At 34.1% G+C, this 23,959-nt stretch overlaps 1 protein-coding gene across 24 annotated transcripts in view; it reads left to right on the plus strand.

The window, feature by feature from the left end:
• The window catches only part of MECOM (MDS1 and EVI1 complex locus), a 540,874-nt gene that overhangs the window by 511,399 nt on the left and 5,516 nt on the right, over positions 1-23,959 (plus strand). For 15 of the 24 annotated variants that reach the window (XM_081072912.1, XM_081072910.1, XM_081072909.1 and 12 more), the window contains 6 exons: positions 2,200-2,287; positions 12,578-12,744; positions 13,817-13,894; positions 17,463-17,632; positions 19,563-19,707; positions 22,944-23,180. In XM_081072912.1, coding sequence (XP_080929038.1) covers positions 2,200-2,287; positions 12,578-12,744; positions 13,817-13,894; positions 17,463-17,632; positions 19,563-19,707; positions 22,944-23,180 — 885 coding nt within the window. Of the gene's footprint in view, positions 1-2,199; positions 2,288-7,137; positions 7,165-12,577; positions 12,745-13,816; positions 13,895-17,462; positions 17,633-19,562; positions 19,708-22,943; positions 23,181-23,959 lie in introns of all 24 variants that reach the window. The other 9 variants (XM_081072904.1, XM_081072908.1, XM_081072906.1 and 6 more) reach the window with 1 other exon arrangement.

A 23,959-nucleotide genomic window follows, 5' to 3' on the forward strand; every position in this document is an offset into this window, starting at 1 on the left:
TCTGAATTTGGGGTTTTGGAAGAGGCCCACGGAGTTCTTTCCCTTGACAATAAATTTATTTTTAAACACTTTTTTTTTTTAAAGTGGAAAATATGGGAAAGCCATATTTAAAGCAAGTTGTCAAGTGGCGGAAGAATGAGGCTCCTGAAGGATTAATGCAAATATGTGTGGGTACTTACATGGGTCAGGTTATTTGGAATGAGATGGGACACAGACAGCAAGAACTTACTCTGTTAACCTACCAACACATCCTTAATAAGTATTGGTCATATTCTCTTTCTAAATAAATCTGTTAGGAGCCCAAGGGAAATGAAATATTAATCACAAAAATGTTTTGTATATAATGTGAGTGGTCGCTTAAAAAACGTGTCTCTGTTTAGTGCCTTCATTATCCAGTGCCCTTAGATGCATCCAAAAATTCTTTGGGGGATACATATATTCTTAATAAAAAGCCTGTTAGGCAGTATACTGTAACATTCACTTGACCATTCAGAATGATTTAGTTTTTAAATACTAGTTTTCTTTAAAAGATATGAATAACAATAATTATACTTATCATGTATTTTAAATGTTACCAAGTGTTCATATTTACTTTCTCATTCAAATCTTGAACATTGTCCTTAGTTAACAGAAGAGGTGGATAATTTTTTTGTTGGACTTATTGAAGATGGAAGTATTTGAATATGTTTGCTTGATTCTCTTTTATGAAGAGCTGATTTTGTGCTATTCTTTTGTTCAACTATATTTATCAAGTTCTTATTACTTAATAGATACTGGGGAAGAAATTTTTTTGCACTCAAAACTGTTTTTCTACCTATATTACCTACAACACATTCACCGAGAAACATTACCAGTATATTAAGGGCTACTCCCACTTGAACATGACAAAGGAAGTAAAAAAAAAAAAAAAAAAAGACAATCAAAAACATCTGAGACATCAGTACCATCCTTGGGCACATTTTTCTTTTCAATTATTGTATCTTAATTCTGTAGCAGTCCCATTACTAGAGAAGGAAAATATTTTATGTGTAGATTATATGATCCACATTGCCAGGAGGTTTGTATTTCCAAGTCAGTGATATATCTCAGTCCCTTGTGAAGATAATTTCTCAGACTTTCTTTTTTAGACACTCCCAATGCCAGTAGGCTTCCAAATTCTCCAAATATCCATTATGTTTTTCTCTATCACCTCCTAATCTTCCTCTTGTTTATTCTAATCTCAATCTTCTCTCCGGTATTTCAGTCCCAAGGCCGTAGGTCGTTTGACCTAACTCATGAAAGACCTAAACCCCAGTTTTAATGTAAGACTTGGGTTAAAATTTCATCTTTCCCATGTCATAAACTTTTTTTATCCATAAAATGGATATAAGAGCACCTATTTCAGTAAGTGAAATAATGTAAGCAAAACATAGCATATATAAAATTTCAAAAAGTAGTAGCTGTTTTTATTCATTTTGATTCTATTTTAAAAGGGTACTTATTCAACAGTTTTTATTAGAAAATTACCAACAGTTGATAAAAGCAGTTAATTTAACCCATGATGTCATTTCCTATAAGCGTAATAGAAAATAGAATGACGCGTAGCAGGGATATGTAGATAAGCTGTATGTCTCTCCCTTTCTTCAAAAAGTTCCTCATCCTCTTCCCACCACCCTGCTTTCACTTGCCCTGTTTATCAGCAGTGGCATCCAAAAGAAGACACTTATATCTCAAAGTGTAGCTAGCAGGGTATACAGCATGCTTAGAGACTCTCTTGCTGTTATTGGCAAATATGGAAGAAATACAGTGACTACTTAGGGGAGCATCTTCTTGGCAGAAAATGGCTTCAATTTTAAAAATGAACCCTGTCCTCATGATTTCAAAATCACCAAGCATTCTTGTCTGCTTTTGAAGTGGAAAGGTACAAATTTGTGACCAAAGCCTCTGACTTCATGACTCTTCATTTTTTATATTTCCTCATTATTACTACTAGACATTCAATAGGATTTTTCCATTATAAATAGGACCTTGTTTTTTTGATCGCCTAGAAGTGCCATGAGTATTCTTCAAGAACTTGAACAGATGTCTTTATATTTTTATTAGTGTGCTTCCCAGAAACCTACCATTTGCTTTATTGTTAGCTGTTTTAAATGTCAGTGATTATGTAGTAATTGATATATGAGATTGATTCATCTCCAAAATCTAATTTTAACTTTTCAGAGTAGAGAAAAGAAAGCTAACTGACCCACTTGAAGCTTTAAAAGAGAAATACTTGAGACCTTCTCCAGGATTCTTATTTCACCCACAAGTAAGTATTATGAATTTGAGACTTCAAGCTTGTAAACTAACTTGTTGATCCTGAAAAGCAGGTGCAATGAAATGAAAGAAATCTTGAGAACATTAGGATTTCCTATGACGCTGGTGTGGAAGAACACAGGAAATTCTAGTAGAATTAAAACCCAAACTCTTTAAAGTAAAAGTAATTAATATATGTATAAAAGTAACATGGTTTTGATAGTCAGTTATTGTCTGTTATTAACTACTTATTGAGCCAAAGTTTATTTTGCAGTGAGCAAAATTAAGTTAAGAAAATAAATATTGAAGTTGTCTTTTATGCTTAAAAATTACCGATAGTAAGAAATGGATCACACGGAGATTCGTCCCAAACTCATGAAGGTCGTTCATGTTTAGTGCTTAGATAAAAACAGGAAATGAGTCTACCTGACAATTTGTTACCATAGAGGGTGAAGGAATTTATCTAGAGACCACTGGGCATGCCAGCAAAGTTCTGTAATTGCACAGGAATTCACCACAATACACAGAGCTATTTGCTGAGTGGAATTGTGTCCATTTATCAAAATATATATAATTTCCCATTGCAAGGAAAATACAAAGCAGTGTTATGTAATTGGTTCATCTCTATGTCCCTACATATTTGGGCATTTAAAAAATTGGTTTATATATCAATCAAAATGTGGAGAATTGTGTTGAAAGAACAAATATATCAACAGCTTGAATTTGAATTCTTAATTGATATTTTATTTTTATTTTTTTAAAGGCTACAAGCTCTGGTCTTTAAAATAGTAAGCAAAAGTTTTATGAAAATGCTTGAAAACAGTAAACTAATTTGTTCTGTTTCAGTATATTCAAACCAAAAATTATGCTCCTCTAATAAAATTGGTGGAATTTTATGCAAGCTGTTTTATAGAAAGTTAGGAGATAATTAAATTATATCATCTTGGGATATGACTTTTCCCCACCCCCAGTCTTTCCCATCCTCTCTGTTACCACTTCATTTTTTCAAGTACCTTCCCAAAGTCCTGAACAACAGATTATGAAAGCTGAAATACCATCTTCTGGGGTAGCTGCAGAAATCTATCAAGCTCAAAGATAGTCTATATTTCAAACTGAGAAAATATATGGTTTAGTATTATAAGGGTTAGAAATGTTCCAATTAGTATTTATTTTATATAGGAAGGCTAAGAAATGATATTATTTACATAATTACTTTATGGAAAAGAAGCAAGTTCCAAAATAGTAAATGTTTATCAGGTACTTATAATTTATATTTAGGCTCATCTAAGTTACACTTATAGGCCTCATGGACTAATAAACCTAAACATAATATGCATTTTGTGTCAGATATTATACAAAAGATGTATCCCTCTTGATATACAAAAGGTATATCTCCCTTTTTAATTATAACTAGATGCTTATGAGGATATTACAGTTACATACATTTAATTACAATAATCAAATTGTTTATTCTAATTATCTTTAAAATCTAGTAATTAATCACTTCAAAATTAAGTGCTATGGATACATGGTATAATGGAGGGGGAAAAAAAAGACTGGGATTCCGTGTCTTTGAGCGACTCAGTCTACTCTGGTTTAGTTTCCTTATCTGTGAGATGAGGGAATTGGATGTGAGTTCCCTACCCTCTCTGAAATTCAAAGATTTCTAGCTAGCCACGGTAAACTTACTGGTTCATAATACGGGCGACTTTGCCTGCTAATCACTCCATATGTACATGCAACTGTTACAAATATAGTATGTAAATATTTTAAATGAAATAATACAAGAAAATATGTTATCTTTGAATATCCCCAAAGGTAATGAAGCATCATAAAAGACAGGACATGTGTACAGTGCTTGGAGCACTGCAGTCATTCCCTCAGATCTTGGCAAACACGCTGGTGAGAGCACAGTGCAGAGTGTATTTTCTTTCCACACCAGAATATTATGCGTTGGTGTAAAGGACTGCATCTTGTTGTGTGTTGCTATTAGTGATAATCAAGATGATGAAGTATTTAAGACCTGGTATGTCATGAAGATTGATCAATCCGAACGGACTCTTGTATTCTGGAGCAGGGTGCTGGAGGCCCTGCTTCCACAACAGTTAATGCTTTAGTTGCTGCATCGGGGGGCTGTCTCAGGGTCTTTGGGGAGCAAGTTAGGGCAGCAGGAGCACATTCAGGGTGCTTGGGGCAGAGGCATTTACTAAGACTGCAAAAATACTTCGTTATTTTCTAACTATCATGGCTGTTTTCATGTGTAACGGCTGTACATCACTATGGTAGAGATGGCTTAGAGACTGTTGCCTGGGAGAAGTTTGGGTCACTCCATTTTCCTCAAGCCTTCAGAATAACTGCCTCAAATGTTCTGAAGTTGCAGTATTGTTTTTTGTTTTTTCTAGTACTGTATCAAATTCCATCCTACCCTCAGATCTATGTTCAAACAAACAAAGAAATAAACAAACAGACATGGCCCAGGGTGTGGGGCCAGAAATAATGCTTCACAACTGGCTTCACTACTGATTAGCGAAAGTGCTTAGGTTTTGAGCAATGTGGTTCGTCTCTCTGAGCCTTCTCTATCAGTGTAATGGCAACACCGCTTCCAGATGTACCAGGGTAGCCGTAAGGACCAGTGTTCATGGACTAACATAGTTAACATTGTGCTTGGTATGTGGAAGGACCTACATGAGGAAACACTCTTATTAATAACGGATGCAGAAGTATTCCATTTTAAATATAAAGGAATGTCAATAAAATACCATTTTGCCATCTCCCGAGCCAGTTTCTTTGGCGGGACAATATCGTATATCTAGAAGTACTTGTACAGATGCTCAGTGTGCTCTCTGTGCTGTCTCATTGGGCATCAACAAGGGTGCTCAGAGCAAGAAGCCAAAATGGAGGGACTTGCCTCTGCTCCCAGGGCTCGCCATGATTTCATAGCGAAATAAGTGTTTGGATAAGACCATTTATTACTTCATTTTCCATTTAAATTTTATTGGAGCAAATCTTGTGGTCCCTCTAGGGCTTCTTTAGTGTCCTCTTCAGAATTAGAATAATACCTACTCTATTTATTTCTCAGGGTTATTATAATAATAAAGAGGAGACCACATATTCTCAATGCTTTAGGGAAAACATATAAATGGATACATCAATGCTTGGTAGTGGTATTCTCTGTTTGTATGTCTTGGTATTCTATTCAGCATGTCCCTCCCCACTGCAGAATTCCTAATCAACGAAAGGTGAATGGCTCAATAGGTACTTACTGAATTTTATTAAAGATTATTAGGCCATGTTACTGACTTTTGAATAATAATATATGTTTTAAAAATTCTTGTCAAAAATATCTCGAAGATATAGAAACATATATTATACATCAAAATTAAAAGATAAGTGCTGGCTTTTTATCATTCTCAGGGTCTAATTTCCTCTCTTAGTTCAATTCTTAAAGAAGTAAGTTTGCTCTATCAGGCCACTAGAGGACTATTGAGCCCTCTATTTTTTTCTCTTATAAATAAGTTAGTTTAATGTAATGAAGTCATAAGCACAGTAGAGGTTCTCCTTGGTGAAAACCACTTAGGTGTTTGGCTAAGTGGTTGAAAATTACTTGTGGAGTCTTAATTTAGGTTATGATTTTGAAAAGGAGGTACAGTCACAAGTATATAGATGGGATGGAGTGGTATTACTGTGCTATTTTTGGAATGTCCGTTTCATTGATTTCTGTTTTGGGTACTTTTGCTCACATTGGTAGGTCATTTGAATTGCCATTTGGCAATAACATTGTTCTAAAACTGGCTATTATTCCTTGGTTGATTTTCCTATACTTTTAATATTATTTTTGCATTTTATTTTGGTTATTCATGCATTTTATTTTCAGGTGTTTGGCTTTGTGTACATCTGTAGCAGGGATTCCGTTTTACTTCTGTTTCTGTCCTTCATTCATTCATTTGATTTTCTTCCTTTTAAAGGGTCTGCCTCTTGTTACTGTTTCCCAAGGAACTGGAAAAAAAATTAATCTTTGCCCAAGTTATCATTTATATATTGATGTGAAATCACTTATGTCTTTTGCCCTTCATCTTTTATTTTGCTTTCAACAAATGTTTCTTATTGTTATATTTCTTTTGATAAACCTTTCATCCTTAAAACTATGTATCTTTCTTATTAAAGATACTAGAACTTACGATAGCAAAATATATCCCCTTTAACCAAGAAAAATGGTATTTTTAAGTGTATAACATTTGTTTCCTGGAAAACTTCTCTCTCACTGAAGTTTTATCCAGTGATTCTTGTCATAAATAACTAGACCTTTGTAGTTTTAAAAATTAATATCCTTAGGTGTTCTGACTACTGATGGTCTGAGTCCTAGGTTAACAAAAATCAAGCAGTGCATTTCTGAGTACATCATCTTTCGTTACTCATTGATTCAAATTTGGGTAAATATCTTATTTTCTTTGTTATTAACATTATAAAAATGCAAGAGGCTACATGTTTTTCAAGAAATTACTGAATTTTAGTTATTAAAGTAAAAGTTCGGAAACTTGTTTTTCACGGAGGAAAAACAAATAAAGAGGATGTATCTATTTTGCTGTTTAAGTGTTGGTAGTAGGTAGTGTTTAGTTAGTCTTGGAAAAAAGACAATCTGGTTTGTAACCTTGATTCTAAAATTTAATTTAGGTAAATAGAGTCAACTCAGCAGTGTTATAAAAATATTCAATTTTCATTTCCACAGCTTTTTACTCAAGATATAGTTACATGATAAGTAAAAACTACTGAGTTAGTGTGAATGTTAGTTTCTCAAAGGATAGACTGCAGTAAAGATACTGATACAGAAGTAATTTTTTGTTTTTGTTTTAATTTTGCTCCCAGTTCCAACTGCCTGATCAGAGAACTTGGGTAAGTTTCTTGCTTATATTTTTGACTAAAATAATATAGCTTTATAAAACTACTTATATTCTAAACTGCTGTACACATATAAAGAATTCTGAGCCCCTTTCCATTAAATGGTACGGCTTCAGAAGATAGTTTTTCAGCTTGTCAAGCTGCAAAATTCTTTGTTATAATTGGGCATTTAGTGTGCTATAAACTGTTTACAGAAAGAAGTTTATTCCATACATCTGACCCATTACACATAATTATACCTTGATGTAGAACTCTTTCTGGGCACTTGGGAGCATATTGTTAGAGAGGCTTTGAGATAGGTCACTAAATGGAAACAACCATTATTTGGGGGAGCCTGTATCAGCATGTTAAAGATGCTTTTGACAAAGTCTTCAAAAGGATAAAACCTGAACTTATGTGAAGCACAGGCTGACACTAGAATTTACATCATGTATCCCTGGACAGAATTCAGTTCTGACTCTATGGAGAAAGAAGATGAAATGTTTAAAAATCTGTATCTAACTAGCTAATGGGTCTTTCATCACTGGGTCTCACTTCCTCAGCTTTCAGTTACTATTTCCAGATACAGTCAGTTGTCAGCTAATGCTACTTAGTATAGGCCATCTTTATTTTTAATTCAAGATTAAATATAGTGCTTATTTAGTTTTCACTCCCAAATAAGCCTTGGGTCAATGGAATCATATACAAATAACATATATTATAAAATTTTCTTTAAATGTATGTGCTTTCACTTTTTCATTCACTTCTTCAAAATACACTGGTTCTGAGGTATGAGTAAAATCTTGGGATATAGTTCAGTTTTCTTTTGGTTACCATATATAACTACATAAAAATTATTTAAGGTGGAGAACTTTAGCATTTACCTCTTCCCTCTGTCTGATGTTCCTTTAGTAGAAATTCCTCCATTTTATTTCTTTTGTGGAATATGTGATGACTTGAGATTGTTCTCATCTTGATAGACTTTTAAAGATTTAAGTTCATTTATTTTACAAGTGAGGGAGAGAGAGAGAGAGAGAGAGAGAGAGAGAGAGAGAGAGACTGCCTTAAGCAAAGTTGTATAGCAGATGGGATTGTTCTTTGATTATCTTGGCCTTTTCTGGCAGAGGCACATCCTGAGTATCGTGCTTCACGGTCCTCATTCTTTCTAAGGTAGAGTATTACTTGCCAGTGGCTGTGATTTTGGCTGCTTCAAGCATAAAGTGCTGTCCCCTACATAAATGGCCAACAGTTCTACCAACTTTATAAAGCCAACTTCATATGTTACGTTAGACTCCATTTCCTGATAATACAATGATATGGCAACTGCCATCACAATGCTTTGGCAATACTCCCGTTCCATTGATTCATAGGTTTCTCAGAGCCATGATTTATATTTGTATTATAAAACATAGATATTAGTGGAAATATTAAATACATGCTTTTTATTACTTTTTAGTGGTAAAAACTCTAAATGATTTCATAATTATGATTGCAGAATGTGATACATGGAGTGAGATAACCATAAAATATGAATATTTACTTCCCCCCAAATAGCCATAATTTTGAGATTTCTCAAGATTATCAAGTGAATAAATATAGAAAACTACTAAATCCACAAACTTTCCCATCATAAGTTATTTATGAAAAGTTATTTTATGATAAAGTCATGTGTAATCTAATTTGTGAAACATTAGGTCACATAATTTATGGTGCTATTGAACATATCATTTCATATAATCAGATTGTCACTTGAATAGTTTTAATGAGAAACTTCTTTATGTCATCATTATTGGCTGCCAGATAATAAATGTTAAGCTAAGTGCTTAGGACACAGTTGATGATATCTTGCCTGCTGAAATATTTTTAAAAATACTAACTTTATTTGACTAGAGATATAGCTACCTTTTTTTTTGTAAGAACTAGGGAGTTGTGTCTAAATATTAGTTTGCGTCAGTATAAAGTTAATAGCCTCTTGGGAACTGGAAGGGGGTGAAATGACTTCCTCTTCCCGACATCTGGCTGCAGATACCATCAACAACTATTACATATGTAAATAAAAATTACTGTTCCATAGGAAAAAAAAAACTCATTTACTGATCGGAGATTAGCCTATGACAGTAATAGAACACAAGGCAATACATTTCTAAACTATATGATCTAACTTTTTCCTCCTTTATTTTCCCCATTCTCAGCAAGTTTCTTTTTCCTAGTAGTACACATTGCCCTCTTCATTGGCTTTTTCAATTGAAAAATGTGTATAGCTAAATTCTGTTCCATTTATCCCAATTCATCTTGACTTTTAAAATACCAAGTCAGACTTTAAAATGAATGTCAAAATTTGCCACTTCTCTGTGGTAAGATTTACCACTGTAAAGTGAATGTTATTCGAGAAGAAGCATCATATGAGTTAGCCCAGATAGCCAGAGAAAGTTGGGGTTTTAACTCATACACTAGATAAAGCTCATTTTAATCCAACACCTTAATTCAAAATACTGGTTAGGGCTATTGTTGGTCACCAAATTGCTAAATTACTCCAACTGGCAGATGTCTAAGTCACTTCTATCTGTCCCAGTAAGGAAACTTATTCTTTTCAGCTGAGATTAAGTGCTAGGAGAGCAAATATTATGAAGATGAAAGGAAGGATTCAGTGATGGCTTTTATGTTGCTTCAGTGGTTGCTAGACAGAAAGTTGGGTGTATGTGTGTGTGTGTGTGTGTTAATAGCTACCCTCAGCTCACTTGCCATCTTCCTTCTCTCCCTTTTCCTCACTCCAATTTAATCCTCTTTTCATTTAACACCAGAAGTCCAAGGTGGGGGTGGCTTATAAGAGAAGCACCTGGGTAGCCCCTATTGTTCTTCTTATTATCTTTAAGAATGTGGTTATTTAGTCATCAAGCCCATAGTATATTTTCTTATTTCTTGATGGTTTCCCCAAATCGAAACAATTTGAGGTAATCACAGTGATCTTTCTTCAAAAGGAGCTATTAGCAGCTACTAAAGCAAGACACATTTCTCAACAGCCAATTGCTCTTAAATAACTTGAAGGACTTGTAGTTTATATGAGCTAGAGATGAAAGCTGAGAATAATAATAGTCATGAGTAAGCTATTTTCCATATAAAAGGAAAAGTGTTTCTATAAGATGTATCGCCACAGGAATCTGAGTGTGTCGGCAGGGTGGACACTCAAATGATTTAAAACCACTAGATAATGAAACTTTACTCAAATATTAAATGTACATAAATAAAACATTTATAATCATCACCCATGCACTTACTATTCTGTCCAATAAATATATACAATCATGACCCTTGCCCTGCCTTGTTACTGCTAATCAGCTTGAAGGCCAGAGGTCATTTTTCACTCGGACAATTTATTCCACAGTGGGTGTAATATCAAAATGATTTTCTGCAAGGAACAATTAGAAGAAATAAATGCAAATAAAATAGTATCATAAAATATTTCTGGATTGATTTTTAATAAATAAAATCCCAAGTAATAGGAAAATGCTAATTCTCTGGCTAGAGGGGGATAATGACCGTATTCTGCAGGGACAGAGTTTCCGCCAACCTCTCTGAGCAGCATCATCATTCCATATCTCTGTCCTGTGATCAGTATGTGTCAAAATCCTTCATAGTGACAAATGTGCTGTCCACTTGCATCTGTGGAGAATGTTTTAGCAGCTGAGTGATTATGAATCAAACCCCTGAGCTTATAGCTCCTACCGCCTCCCAATGCGTTCACATTTGTCGTCTGACAAGTAAATGTATCTTGACTTTCCTCTGAGATTTTTTTGCACTGTGTTTGATGAAAGACATTTGGCAAATTGGCAGTGGTACCCTGTACGTTGTAATTTGTAGCTAGCATTAGGAGTCTGGGCCTGAAATGGGAGAGCAGGCTCCAGGATAAAGGGAAAAGAAAGAGAGCTAACTACAACATGAATAGTCATTTGAAGAATCAAACATAAAATATTCCCTTTGTAAGAAGAGAATCATGTTCAGACCATCCTGTGAAGATTTTGCCCTAGCTTAAGAAGTCAATTTTATTCTGTCCAGATGTGTGTTCATGTGTGTCCATGGAATATATTATTTTGTTAATTTTTCCTTTTGAGTAGAAATTGTTGCCTTTTTTATTTAACATGAATTTGAAAATTAGGCCTCCAACTCTGTCCTGCCATCTTACGAGCAAAAGAATCATCGTCTTGGGCTGAATGGTTGCTTGAATGTACAGTTGTTACCATTTTCAATCCTTGCATGGAGTCTTCTGGTCTACCATCCCAGGTCTTTGAGAAACATACAGAGGGCATGTAGAGTGCAAACACCTTTTTAACAGCTCTCTGAGCTCTCCAGTGGCATAGTGCCCTGAGAACCAAATAAATAATGGGAGAGTTGATTTAACAAGATGGCTTGAGAGTTTGCTTTTTCTACTTAAAAAGTTCAGTACTAAGCAGCTTCCAAATAAAATGTAAGCACTGAAGAAAGTTAACATTTTGGGAGTGTTGAAGGAAAGGGGACAGTCCCTCTAACTGTGGACTTTAAGGATCAAGCTGACTTTAAAATTAAATGTTGCCCTCTGATTGTGACTGTCAAATACACGTGCAGGTGGACAGAAACTTGAAGATTATAAGCAAAATAAATTAGGTTGTTTGAGGGGAAGAATTCAGCAGAGTAGTTTTTCTTCAAGAATAGTTCTCCAAGAGTGTGGTTACACTAATTTTTCCCTTTATCTTATAACACCCATGTCAAGTTATATTATGTGAAGTTATAACGTTATGTGAACTGTTCTTCCAACTCAATCTTTGCCCAGAACGAATTAATATTTCATCAAAATTCTTTGTATACAACCCCACTTAAAATCTAGTATATCCAGATATTAATTTAACATAGTCTTAGACAAAATACCTCGTACCCATTTAATTTTTATTTCTGCAATAGACACATTTGGCTTAAGCTGTAGCTTTGGAACACTTGATGTTTTTCATACTGTGAGTTCTTTTCATGGGACTCCATACTTCCCATGGTTTTTATTAACAAGGCAGGTATATAGGACCTTTCCCTATAATTTCTCGTCTGCTGTTAGTCTCCATAACTTAATACTAATGCTCTCACTTAATTTAATTAAAATCTAATTTAGCTTTATTATCTCTCATGTGTTTCATTGCTCAATTGTATATCAGATTATTGTAAAATGGTCTAACCCAGGTCTTATGAAAGAGTCCACCCAGCATTTTATAAGCGTTATAACCTTTGTTATCTTCAAAATCAATAAATTCTCTTATTGTTTGTGTAATATTGGGACATCACAACCTCTTTCTACAGACCATTGCATTCAGCTTCCACTTTATTAATGATGTTCTTGGTTTACTAGAGGTTATTACAGAAGAATGGATGTCAGATGGGCCCCTCATGGTCTTGTGCTTTTGCCTTTCAGATGTCAGCTATTGAAAACATGGCGGAGAAGCTAGAGAGCTTCAGTGCCCTAAAACCTGAGGCCAGTGAACTTCTACAGTCAGTTCCCTCCATGTTTAACTTCAGAGCGCCTCCCAATGCTCTGCCAGAGAACCTCCTGAGGAAAGGAAAAGAACGCTATACCTGCAGGTAACTGCAAAGTTAATTATGGCTGGCTTTCCAAAAATCTCCCCTCTGATTTCAAAGGCACTGCTGTTTGTTTTGGAAATTATTCTTGATTGGATGATTAATAGCGACCATGATAGATCTCAAGCACTTCAAAGTACTCTTTATTTAGTGAGATATAAAAATAGTGGTTTTAAAAAAAATTATTATTAAATGAGAATTTTAACACAGGCCATTTGGTTGTGATAAATGAGTTTGGAAACAGTCCAAATACTATCTACTTGTTTCACTTTGATATTTATGAATTTTCTTTCACAGTTAATTATTTTCATCCAAAGGTATAATACTACTGTCCTCAAGCATACATTTATTAATTGTCATGGCATTGAAGAATAAGGCCATTAATGAAGGACGAATAAGGTTGAGAAGTGAAGAAAGCTAGTTAATAAGTTTCTTGTTACTCATCAGTAGTACAATAAAGCTTGTTTTTTTGTTTGTTTTCTTTTTTAAATAAATTGTGCTTATAATTTCTGAATTGTCCTTAGAAATTTGTGGCATCAGGCATATCAATTTATCTGCTCTTTGGAAAATGTGTCACTGTTTCCATAAAAGGTTTTATAGCAACATACCTTGATGGATGAGGTCTTAGAATCTTGTCTGATCTGATACCACTCAATGTACAGAGAATTGTCACTGTGGTTAACATGTAAAATGAGTTGAAACATTTGAAATCTGTTTACGTCAACCCAGAATCACAGACTCTTGTCATTTTTTTATCCCCTTGTCTGGTTTAGTTTTGTGAATATAAAGATACAGAGTTAATATAGAGGCGTATGGGGGTCATCAAAACTAAAGTCTATTTTCATAAACTGCATGCTTATGCATGATCAAATTCAACCAGATCTCACAACGCAGTCTTTATTTGTAGAGTTATTTATATCTGTAGAATGGCTTTGTTGCACATTTTAAATACCAAAGACATGTGAGTTCCATGCAAGATTAATTAAATCAGGAATAAGCATCTGGCTTCTATGTGGCTTGAGTGAAATAAAATCAATTGTGCTGACTTTCTCTTGTAAACATCTTTCCATAACAGATACTGTGGCAAGATTTTTCCAAGGTCTGCGAACCTAACACGGCACTTGAGAACCCATACAGGAGAGCAGCCTTACAGGTTTGACGATGATTTTTACTAACTATCCTGATAACTGCTATGATAATTAAAGTGGACTCATTGCCACAATTTTAAAGGATTTTTGTGCATTCTATTTGATTTTGAGTCAAAGAAGAATTAACTAATGGCTAGGATAAAAATTAGAAGAGTCCTTATTTCTTTAATCCAAGCTTCTTATATCTCATTTTTAAAATTCTAGCAATGTCTAGTACAGAACAGTGTTTAAGAAATGTTAGCCATTTTGAAGTCATTTTAGAAATTGTTTTAGTGCTCTTTCTTAATAATTAGTATTATTTTGATTGACATTAATCATAACATTGCAACCTCCTTTTCCAAGCCTTAAATCTCTGCTAGCAGTTAACAATTGGTATATAACTTTGTTTTCCCAGTACAGTTGAGTCAATGTCCACAGGTCCCATTAGAAAATTTAAGGAATAAACCTTAAGCCTTCAAGGAGGAAAAAAATGTGGAACTGGGGTAGAACACATAAAATAGAATGTATTATGGGAAAAGGGGCAATTCTAGCAACAATTTCTAAAGTACCTCTTAGGTTATTCTGTTAAATGTCAAGATCAGTCACTTGTCACATGTCTAATTTTAGTATTATGTCTAATTTTAGTATTATGTCTAATTTTAGTATTATTGTTTACTAAAAAATGAAAATAATCAACATTTTCCAGTCCAATTTAAAAATATAATCTACATTGTATAATGTGCAATGCTTGGGACATAGCATTAGGTACTCATAAATATTTCTTCAAAGGAATGAATGTTATTTATCTTACGTAATATTATATTAATAATTTCATCCGGCTTTGAAATTCTTACATGTTGCATATGAGTAAAATTATTTTTGTCTGAATGCTCACTTTTTCCATTAAAATAAATAAATGATTTATCAGGTTTCAAAGACTTTTTATATACAAGAATAAGAAAATGGGCAGACCAATACTTATTTGAAGATAATGGAAATTTTATGAGAAAACTAGAGTGACTTAAACTTAGAAAATAACAGCGTTTTCTTAGATTCTTTGCTTTCCTATATGTTTTATAAATCACTAATCATAAGTGATATTTCTACTTTATATGTGATAGGACGCACTTTATGTAATAGGTCTCAGAGAGATGTAAAAATGGAGTGTTAACCGATTTCCCTTTTTGAGAAAATTTAAAATCCCAGAAATTCTGCTTAAGCGAAGGGAAAGATTTCCACACTTACATTTTGTTATGGCCAAGGGTCTGGTATGCAACTGTGATATTACGCTCCTTTTGCCCTTTCTTTATACTTCAATGCAGTTGTTTTATTCTATTCCATAAATTGTCTGTGTGTTTTTAAAAACACAAACCAAAATATTAGCTGGAGATCTTAAGTATTTACCCAGCTCCCCTGTTTTACAAGTAAAAAAATCAGATCTACAGATGCCATTTGCCTTCTGTATAGTCTGTTACTAACAGATCCAGAATTAAAACCCAGACCTGGAGCTTTCACGGCAGGGTTTTTATCTCATACTATGATCCCATAGGCTCCCGTGACCCCTATGTTTACATCCAAATTCTTAATAATGTACTGCTCATGATTGTGTTATGTGTTCATTTTAAGCATTTCTGAAACTTAGGCTTTTACCCACCTACTAATTTATTGGAGTAGAATGGAATGATTTTTTTATTTAGGAGTACTCAATCTTTTGCCAAGACTTTAGCAAAAGAAAGATACAAAGTAACAGATAATTATTGGTTAGAACATCCTGATTGGTGAATTTTATTTATATTAGTGTAGATGATGTTTATTAGATTTGGAAAAGTCCCATTTCATACAGGCAGAAAGTTGGAAGCATGTCAAAGAACAAAAATCTCTCTTCCTCACGATTTGTGTAGAAAATGTTTTGAGTAAAAATTTTTCTGAAATGTTTTATGGGAGTATGTTTTCTCTATCAGTATTTCCTAGGTTGTTCTGCTTATTAGTACAACACAATTGTGGTAATTGTACCATGGTTCTCGTTGCAGTGGGCTTTGGAAGTTGACAAAATTATTGTAGAGAAGTCCATGACTCCATATATATAAATATATAAATATATGTATATATATATATATATATATATATATATATATATATATATATATATATATATGTTTTTACCCAAAGGAAGAGGATAAAATATTATAACTACTATCAATGTAGGGTTTCACAAGTTTTGAAATCAATATTATAAGTGAAGAAAATTGAAGAACCTCATGATGCCAGAACAGTTTTTTAAGGGGGGAAATTAAATCAGTCTTTGAGTTGGTTTATTGATACTACGCCAAAGTAACTAGTTTAACAGATTTATTTTCCCCACTGAACTAACTAGACTTCTGGCATCACATAGAGACAGCCATAGAAGCCCAAACACTTGGAGTGGAATGGGGTGATTTTTGATGTAGAGCACTTGAGCCACAGAGTCTGCATTCAGAAGTGGGAGGAGAAGGGTTCTTCACACATGGAAGACTGAGCTGAGGATTTTCTGGCTGCTAAATTAGACATTTTCACTTAAAAGTTATCTGGAGAAAGTTGATTTTTTTTCCCCAACAACACACATACCAAAAAAAATCACATAAACAAATAATGCAATCTTTACTTTAAGATACTAGAGAATACCCCATCAATTACCACTTTTCTTCCGCACCAATAAGAGCTGGTGGTGGGAGAGGGGAATCATATTTTTATTTTATATCTAAAAGAGAACTCCAAAATAATTTTTTTTTTTTTAATTTCATGGAAGGCAGAAATAATTAGCTAACTAATAATACGTGCTTTCCTGAAAAACTGACCTGGTTCAGAACCGCCACAGATTCTTTAAAGAAAAGTAGAAATGGAAAACTGGGGGAGTAGGGAGAAGGGAGGTTAATGAAGACCTTTGTTTTTATTCCAAAAGGAGAATTTAGTGGCACTCTAACTTTATTTTGTAACAGTTTAAAGTTAATAGAGTAAAGGATTTGGAGGCTCCTAATTTGTACAGATTATGAAAATCTGTATCTATGTTATTAGATTAAACTATTCACATTTCCTCAGTTTTAAAAGTTTGGAATGTTTTGTTATTGTGGAGAAGATAAAGGAATTTCCTTTAGGATTCGCAATTGAGAAAGTGAGTTTACTAAGAAATTATTTACTCGGACTCTGAAATTTTGAATTAAAAAATGATCTTTTTACTTTATTTGAAGAATATATGAATTCGTTCCATGCTTGTTTACAGAGGATTTAGTTGTATTGTCTGAAGAAGAAGCTAGAACAATACTAATATTTCTTAATGTCCTTAATTTTGTAAGGTTTATTTAAAACAGTAGAACTGATTACCCTAATAAATTTAGGAGCAATGAAATCACCAATATTTTATTATCATTTTCCACAAAATCACGATAATCTTTATAAAATAATCAAAATCTATTGGAATTGACCGCGTGAATAGTCTTCTTGCCTGTGCCTTTTCTCTAAAATGGTGTTTTATGGGTGATAATTTTGGATATCTGGGGTACTAGTCTTGAGAAATATATTTTGATTTGCTGGTAAATTTTCTCTGTGTTTATTTTTCAGATGCAAATACTGTGACAGATCATTTAGCATATCTTCTAACTTGCAGCGGCATGTTCGCAACATCCACAATAAAGAGAAGCCCTTTAAGTGTCACTTATGTGATCGGTGTTTTGGTCAACAAACCAACTTAGACAGACACCTCAAGAAACATGAGAATGGGAACATGTCTGGTAGGTAATCAATTGTGTTATGAGGAGAAGATGGCTTATTTTATTACTTGAAAACATAATCTTTTTTCTCTCATTCCACTTTGACTCTAGAATCAGATCCTATTGTGAAAATTTGTTTTTCCTTGAGATTTTAGAGTGAGGTGATTGTTGAATAGTATACAACTCAGAGCCTTATTTGAATGATTTTTTATTTTCCTGGATTCATCCCAATGGGCAATCTCAAGCAAAGAGAACCATGATCCAAACTCACAGGAGACTTTTAAATCAAGATTTCCTAAATTGCAGGGAACAATCTTTGCACCTATTGGCACAGAATGTGGTCCCCAGGAGTGGCAGGGTTTCCAGAAAGCAGCACCAGACTACCACACTCTAAATGTTAGCCTAGAAACCATAGCTCCTTTTGCAGAAGGCCTGGAGTTCAGAGAATCTCTCTAGGGTAACGTTTTTAGGGTAACGTTTTTAGAGATTAGTGACAGAACATTGTGGATACGATCAGAGTGATTAATAGCAAATGATAGTGGTGTGTGGTTTTGGTCACGAATTCTGTTGTAGAATTAAGTTAAAAAGTGGCAATAAACTTCCCTTAACCCAGACCTGCCAGCACCTAGTTAGCAGAAGAGCTGGTAGGTTTTCTTGCCTTTGGCTTCTAATTGTTAGATAACAAGCCATTAATTACTACTTACCAGCTGGCATATGTGTGTGAAGCCAACCTGTGCAGCCACAATTGGTTTCTAGAGAAGTAGGGAAGTGAATTGGAGATGGGGGAGGGGGAGAGCATGGAGTTCAGGAAATGAGATTTTTAAGAACAGAAAAAAGTTGGATTTACACAAAGTGGAAATCTTAAGGAAATGATTTTTTTTATGAATTCTTCCTCCACTGTACAAGCACATTGCTTATAATTTTGGATGACTGCTAAGAACTATATATACTGTTCATTTCCCTCAAAACCAAAAATCTAATGATCATGGTTTAAAAACATCAGATTTTAGAGACAGAAGTCTAATCCATTATACAAAACTGGCTATAGTTTAATGGTGTGCTGTTATATAATTCTTCTAGTCAAAATTACGTCAGAAAAACAATAAGCTAAAAATGTAACATGTCAAAGTTGAATATTTATTTGTTGACCCAGATTATAACTTTATTAAGCTGAGGGATGGTCTAACCTCTTGTTTTTGTCGTCTAGATTATTGTGATGAATGATTAAATTGTAGATATTTTGTGGACAAGATAAACAGTATGAAGTGAATGTTAGTATACAGTTTGACCACATATAAAGTGCTTATAACTTTGTAAATTTATGGAAACCTTACAGCAATCTTGTGGTGCAGGTATATGATTCTAATTTTGTAGGTAAGGAAGCTGAAGATCATGTAATCATCAAATCTAATATTGTCCTCTTAATACTATACACACAAATCTCTGGACAGTGTATCCTCAGTCTATCCACAGTTTAGCTCACCAAGCCAGAATGCAGAATTTTCAGCATGTTTTCAGTCTTTATTTGGTAGCATACTTTAGCACAGGAGCAATAAATGCATATTGACTGCAGCTGGACTGTTAAACATATTCTTCTTGCAGCATCCATTTAAGACCTCTCTATAATTTGTTTCACTTTATCTCCTCTTGTATGAATACAAATGTCCCATATCACAGTGGGAATCGGAGGGAGCTAGTGGGAGAAATAACATCCCTGAGATACTGCACCTCATGATTTCAATGGTTCACAATATTCCCTACGGGACTTTCATTGGCAGGTGTACTATGATAAATTAGAAAGACTTTGACCTCCTAAAGTTATTGTTATTAATATTCAAAAGAGCTTGCTTTAGGAAAAAAAACACACAGAACAAATTAAGAAAGAACAGATTCACACTAAGTTGCCATGTAAATGATAGTCTTTTTCACAAAAGGCTTTCTCTCCCGTCAGGCACAGCAACATCGTCACCTCATTCTGAACTGGAAAGTACGGGTGCGATTCTTGATGACAAAGAAGATGCTTACTTCACAGAAATCCGAAATTTCATTGGGAATAGCAACCACAGTAGCCAGTCTCCAAGGAACACAGAAGAGAGGTAAAGCTGGAGTTTTCCTGTTTAAACTCTATGATTTCTGAAATACACCTGTTTTCAAATACATTTGCTGTGTTTACTTTGGTGACCCTACTGTCTACCACCAAAGGCTGGTAGCAGATTAAACATCAAACGCTCTTCAAAGCACTTTACATGTATTAATAATTCCATGACCCTAATAACCCTATGAGATAGTGACTATTGTTATGTATTATGTATTTTGTCTGTGAAGGAATGGAGACATCAAAGTTTAAATAACTTGCCAGAGGTCACATAAGTCATACGTGGGATGTACCTGGGCAATCTGGTTCCAAAGCCCTTTTTTTTATCCTTTACCACCAGTCTGTTCTGCTTCTCTTTACAGCTAATTAGAATATTTTATCAAAACCTGCCAAGTAGAAGGGAAAGGTATCACAGGGACTCGACTGTATCGGTGGTCAATAGTGGTTACTATTATATAGCATATTATATTAGGAGGCTACAGTCCATAAAGTAGGATGAAGTTAATTAATGAAAGTACCAGGACTTTCTATCGCATAAGTATTATTTTTAGTGTCCTCTATTTTTGATGCTGTTAAAAGTCAAAGTTAATTATTTTAGGCAGTTTTTCAATTAAGGCAAGCTTCCAATAAACATTATTTCCCAAGATAACAAATATATGACCGTGTCTGTCCTTCAACTTGTATGACAATGTATCAAAAGTAAAATGGACATATCTGCTATTGCCTGACCCTTCAGCCTTAAGAAGTCTGATAAGAACTACAACTTATGCAGTTGGATGCATCTTTCACTTTGCTCACCCATTTGTGAGTGTGTGTGTGTGTGTGTGTGTGTGTGTGTGTGTGTGTGAGAGAGAGAGAGAGAGAGAGGGAGAGGGAGAGGGAGAGGGAGAGGGAGAGGGAGAGGGAGAGGGAGAGGGAGAGGGAGAAAGAATGGGAGAGGGAGAGGGAGAGGGAGAGAGAAAGAATGGGAGAGGGAGAGGGAGAGGGAGAGGGAGAGGGAGAGGGAGAGGGAGAGAAAATGAGGCAGATAATCAGAGGTACAAAGTAAAGATAAGTAAGAAAAGTAATAATGTCCTTGCATATTAATAATGATATTTACATGATGCAAATAAGAAATATTAAACAGAAAACATCGTTTGGGTTTTGAGAGGTGCCTATTCAGATTTTCTAGCTCTTAATTGGAGATTTGTGAACCATATAGCTACAACATCTGGCTTCAACATGTCTAAACAGCACAGAAGTAAGAAGATTGAGTCATCTAACTACCCCCCCATCTCCTATCATGCTACTTTTGACGAATAATTTATCCCCCATAAATTGCCACATTTGAAAGCATAATTAACAAATAGGTTTTCTTAATCATGTTGGCTTTGTTACTTTTGGTTTTTATCCATGCACTCTTTTGTTCTTTTACTTTTTCTTTCATTTTTTTAAATAACAATTTTGATCCATTTAAGCTAGCAAGTTGGCAGTGTAACTGGAAAATAATAATTTATGTCTGTGCAAACCATGTTTTCATCGTTATTTGATAAAAGAGGTTAAGAGATTGGTTGTATAAAAAACTTGATGATATGACCATTGCTGGTCAAATGGATTTTTGCTATAAGCATATGTCACGCTCAATTTTTTTTTTTTTTTTACCCTGGGAAATCTAAATATTAGATGGCACTCATCCTTTTAAATGTGGCAAAGTGATAGGGGTCATCATATGAAAAATAGTTACATTAAACGTGAAAATTGTACATGACTGTAACAAGAACTTTATTCTTAGCAAGATTTTTGAATTAGTAAATAGGTGAAAGAGTATGACAAAATAGAAAGATTATGAATGGCCCAGGAATCAGGACACCTGGATGCCTATTGGTTTCATCTCTAACAAGCTTTTTGAACTCGAGCAAGTGCCTTAACTTCCCTGGTCATATATTTTTAAAAGGAGACAGTTAGGAGAAGATATTCTCTAGTTCAAAACATTTATAATTATTTTGTAACTTAATTTCAACTTTTAAATCTTACTATGAAATTTATCTCGAATTTGCATATATTTTAGAAGTCCAATGCGCTATCCATTGCGCGACAGAGCCAATTTGCATATATTTTAAATGTTTACTTTAAAGCCTGAAAAGTTTATCCTAGTTACATAAATACTCTCAAGGTATTAAATTGGGACTTCGATGTTATTAAACTTTTTAAAATAAATTTTATTAGTGAATATTGGGGAACTGTGTTTCCCCAGGGCCCATCAGCTCCAAGTCGTTGTGCTTCAATCTAGTTGTGGAGGGCGCAGCTCAGCTCCCAGTCCAGTTGCCATTTTTTCGATCTTGGTTGCAGGGGGCGCAGCCCACCATCCCATGCAGGAATTGACTGGCAACCTTGTTAAGAGCTCACGTTCTAACTAACTGAGCCATCCGGCCGCCCCTAAACTCTTTTTTTATAATTAAACTTTTGAATCACATATTGCAATCCTTGCAACCACAAACTAAAATATTACAAATGATTTTTTAAATATAGTAGTCTTTTTAAAAATCATTATATTAGACATGCTTGCTATGTAAGTTTCAAAAGATATTTGTACAGTTACATTTTTAAATAATTTCCCACCCTAGTATTACCATGGGATGACGGAACGTTTTTACCTTCAGTCCATCAAGGATAATTTGAAAATAGTACAAATAAGTTAGCTCTCAATCACTTCCAAGTCTGAGTAGATATCATACCACCATGTCACCTAGAAATATCAGATATATGTTGGTCCTTGGCAGCTTCTTTACCATTTTTTAAGGTCTTAGATTCATTTTAGGCATGTGTGTTGAAACTTTTGTCAATGTTGTGCAGGGATATGAATTTTCCAAAAGCCTATTATTTTAAATGGTGGGTACTTGTATGGTAATTAGGTAACATTATGTAGAGAAAACATCTGTGTGCTTTTTATATCGTATGTAACAGTATCATTTATCAGGGAAAGGCCTGATAAGGAATATGAGACTGAGATTGTTTTTCCAGTTCTGCTGGAGGCTCCATTTATAATCTAACTAATCACCCAATTATTTTTTCTTCATTTTCCTTTTTGTGAGGTTTCATTACTTTCCCATGGTTGCCATAAAACAGAGAAAAACTAAAATTTACTATAGAAGTGTTGAAAATCTAAACTGTTATTAGGAAGACATGCTAATAAAGGTAAATGTATATTTAAGCATGAAACCAATAACTGGACCTGTTTCTTTTTTATGCCTCTGAAAGAATGAATGGCAGTCACTTTAAGGATGAAAAAGCTTTAGTGACCAGTCAAAATTCAGATTTACTGGATGACGAAGAAGTAGAAGATGAGGTGTTGTTAGATGAGGAGGATGAAGACAATGATATTACTGGTAAAACAGGAAAGGAACCAGTGACAAGTAATTTACATGAAGGAAACCCTGAAGATGACTATGAAGAAACCAGCGCCCTGGAGATGAGTTGCAAGACATCCCCAGTGAGGTAAGTGCCTTGGGTGACATTAATAAATAAGCAAGAGTGGATACACGTGGTTATAATTCCTCCTGTTCTGTTCTTCCGTTAGAGCACTATTTCAGGTGATAAGCAATTTGTGAGTAACAAGTCATAACAATTGGATTTGAATTAGCAAAGCATACACAGGGAATTAATTTTAAATAGATGAAAATAATGTAGCTGTCAACATAACCTACAAGCATATAAATACATCAGTGTTTGTGGAACTCTGATTAACCTGAGGTAGGAAGGATAAATGAAAATTACACAAGTACACGGTTATTTATTTAGATTCTACTGAAAAAAATGTAAAGAAAAATAGAGATTTCAACACTAATTCATTCAATAATCTGGTTTGTTATTAGTCAAATAATATTGAGATAAATTTCACTTCATTTGACATATATGTAATCTATATAGACGATAGAGTTTTTAAATGGAGAAATTAACCAAACAGTGAAATTGATGGGAATATTATATTTTCATATGGATAATGGGTGCTGATTAAATATTATTGCAACTGGCTTTATTTTAAATGAAAATTATAAACGTATGAATTCTGTCTCCACTGCATTGCTGATTTCCCATGTCATTGACTTCACCTCTTTATCTCAAATATATGCTTGCTTTAGTTATGAAAAATCTTAAAAGAAATATATTTAAGATACAATAATATTTGTAAACATTTTAAAGAACCCAATAATTGATGCATGCTACTTTATACTGCAAATATAATATAACATTCAACAACTGTTTAGATTCAAATG

Source organism: Rhinolophus hipposideros (assembly GCF_964194185.1).
Source record: "Rhinolophus hipposideros genome assembly, chromosome: 2".
Classification (NCBI taxonomy): domain Eukaryota; kingdom Metazoa; phylum Chordata; class Mammalia; order Chiroptera; family Rhinolophidae; genus Rhinolophus; species Rhinolophus hipposideros.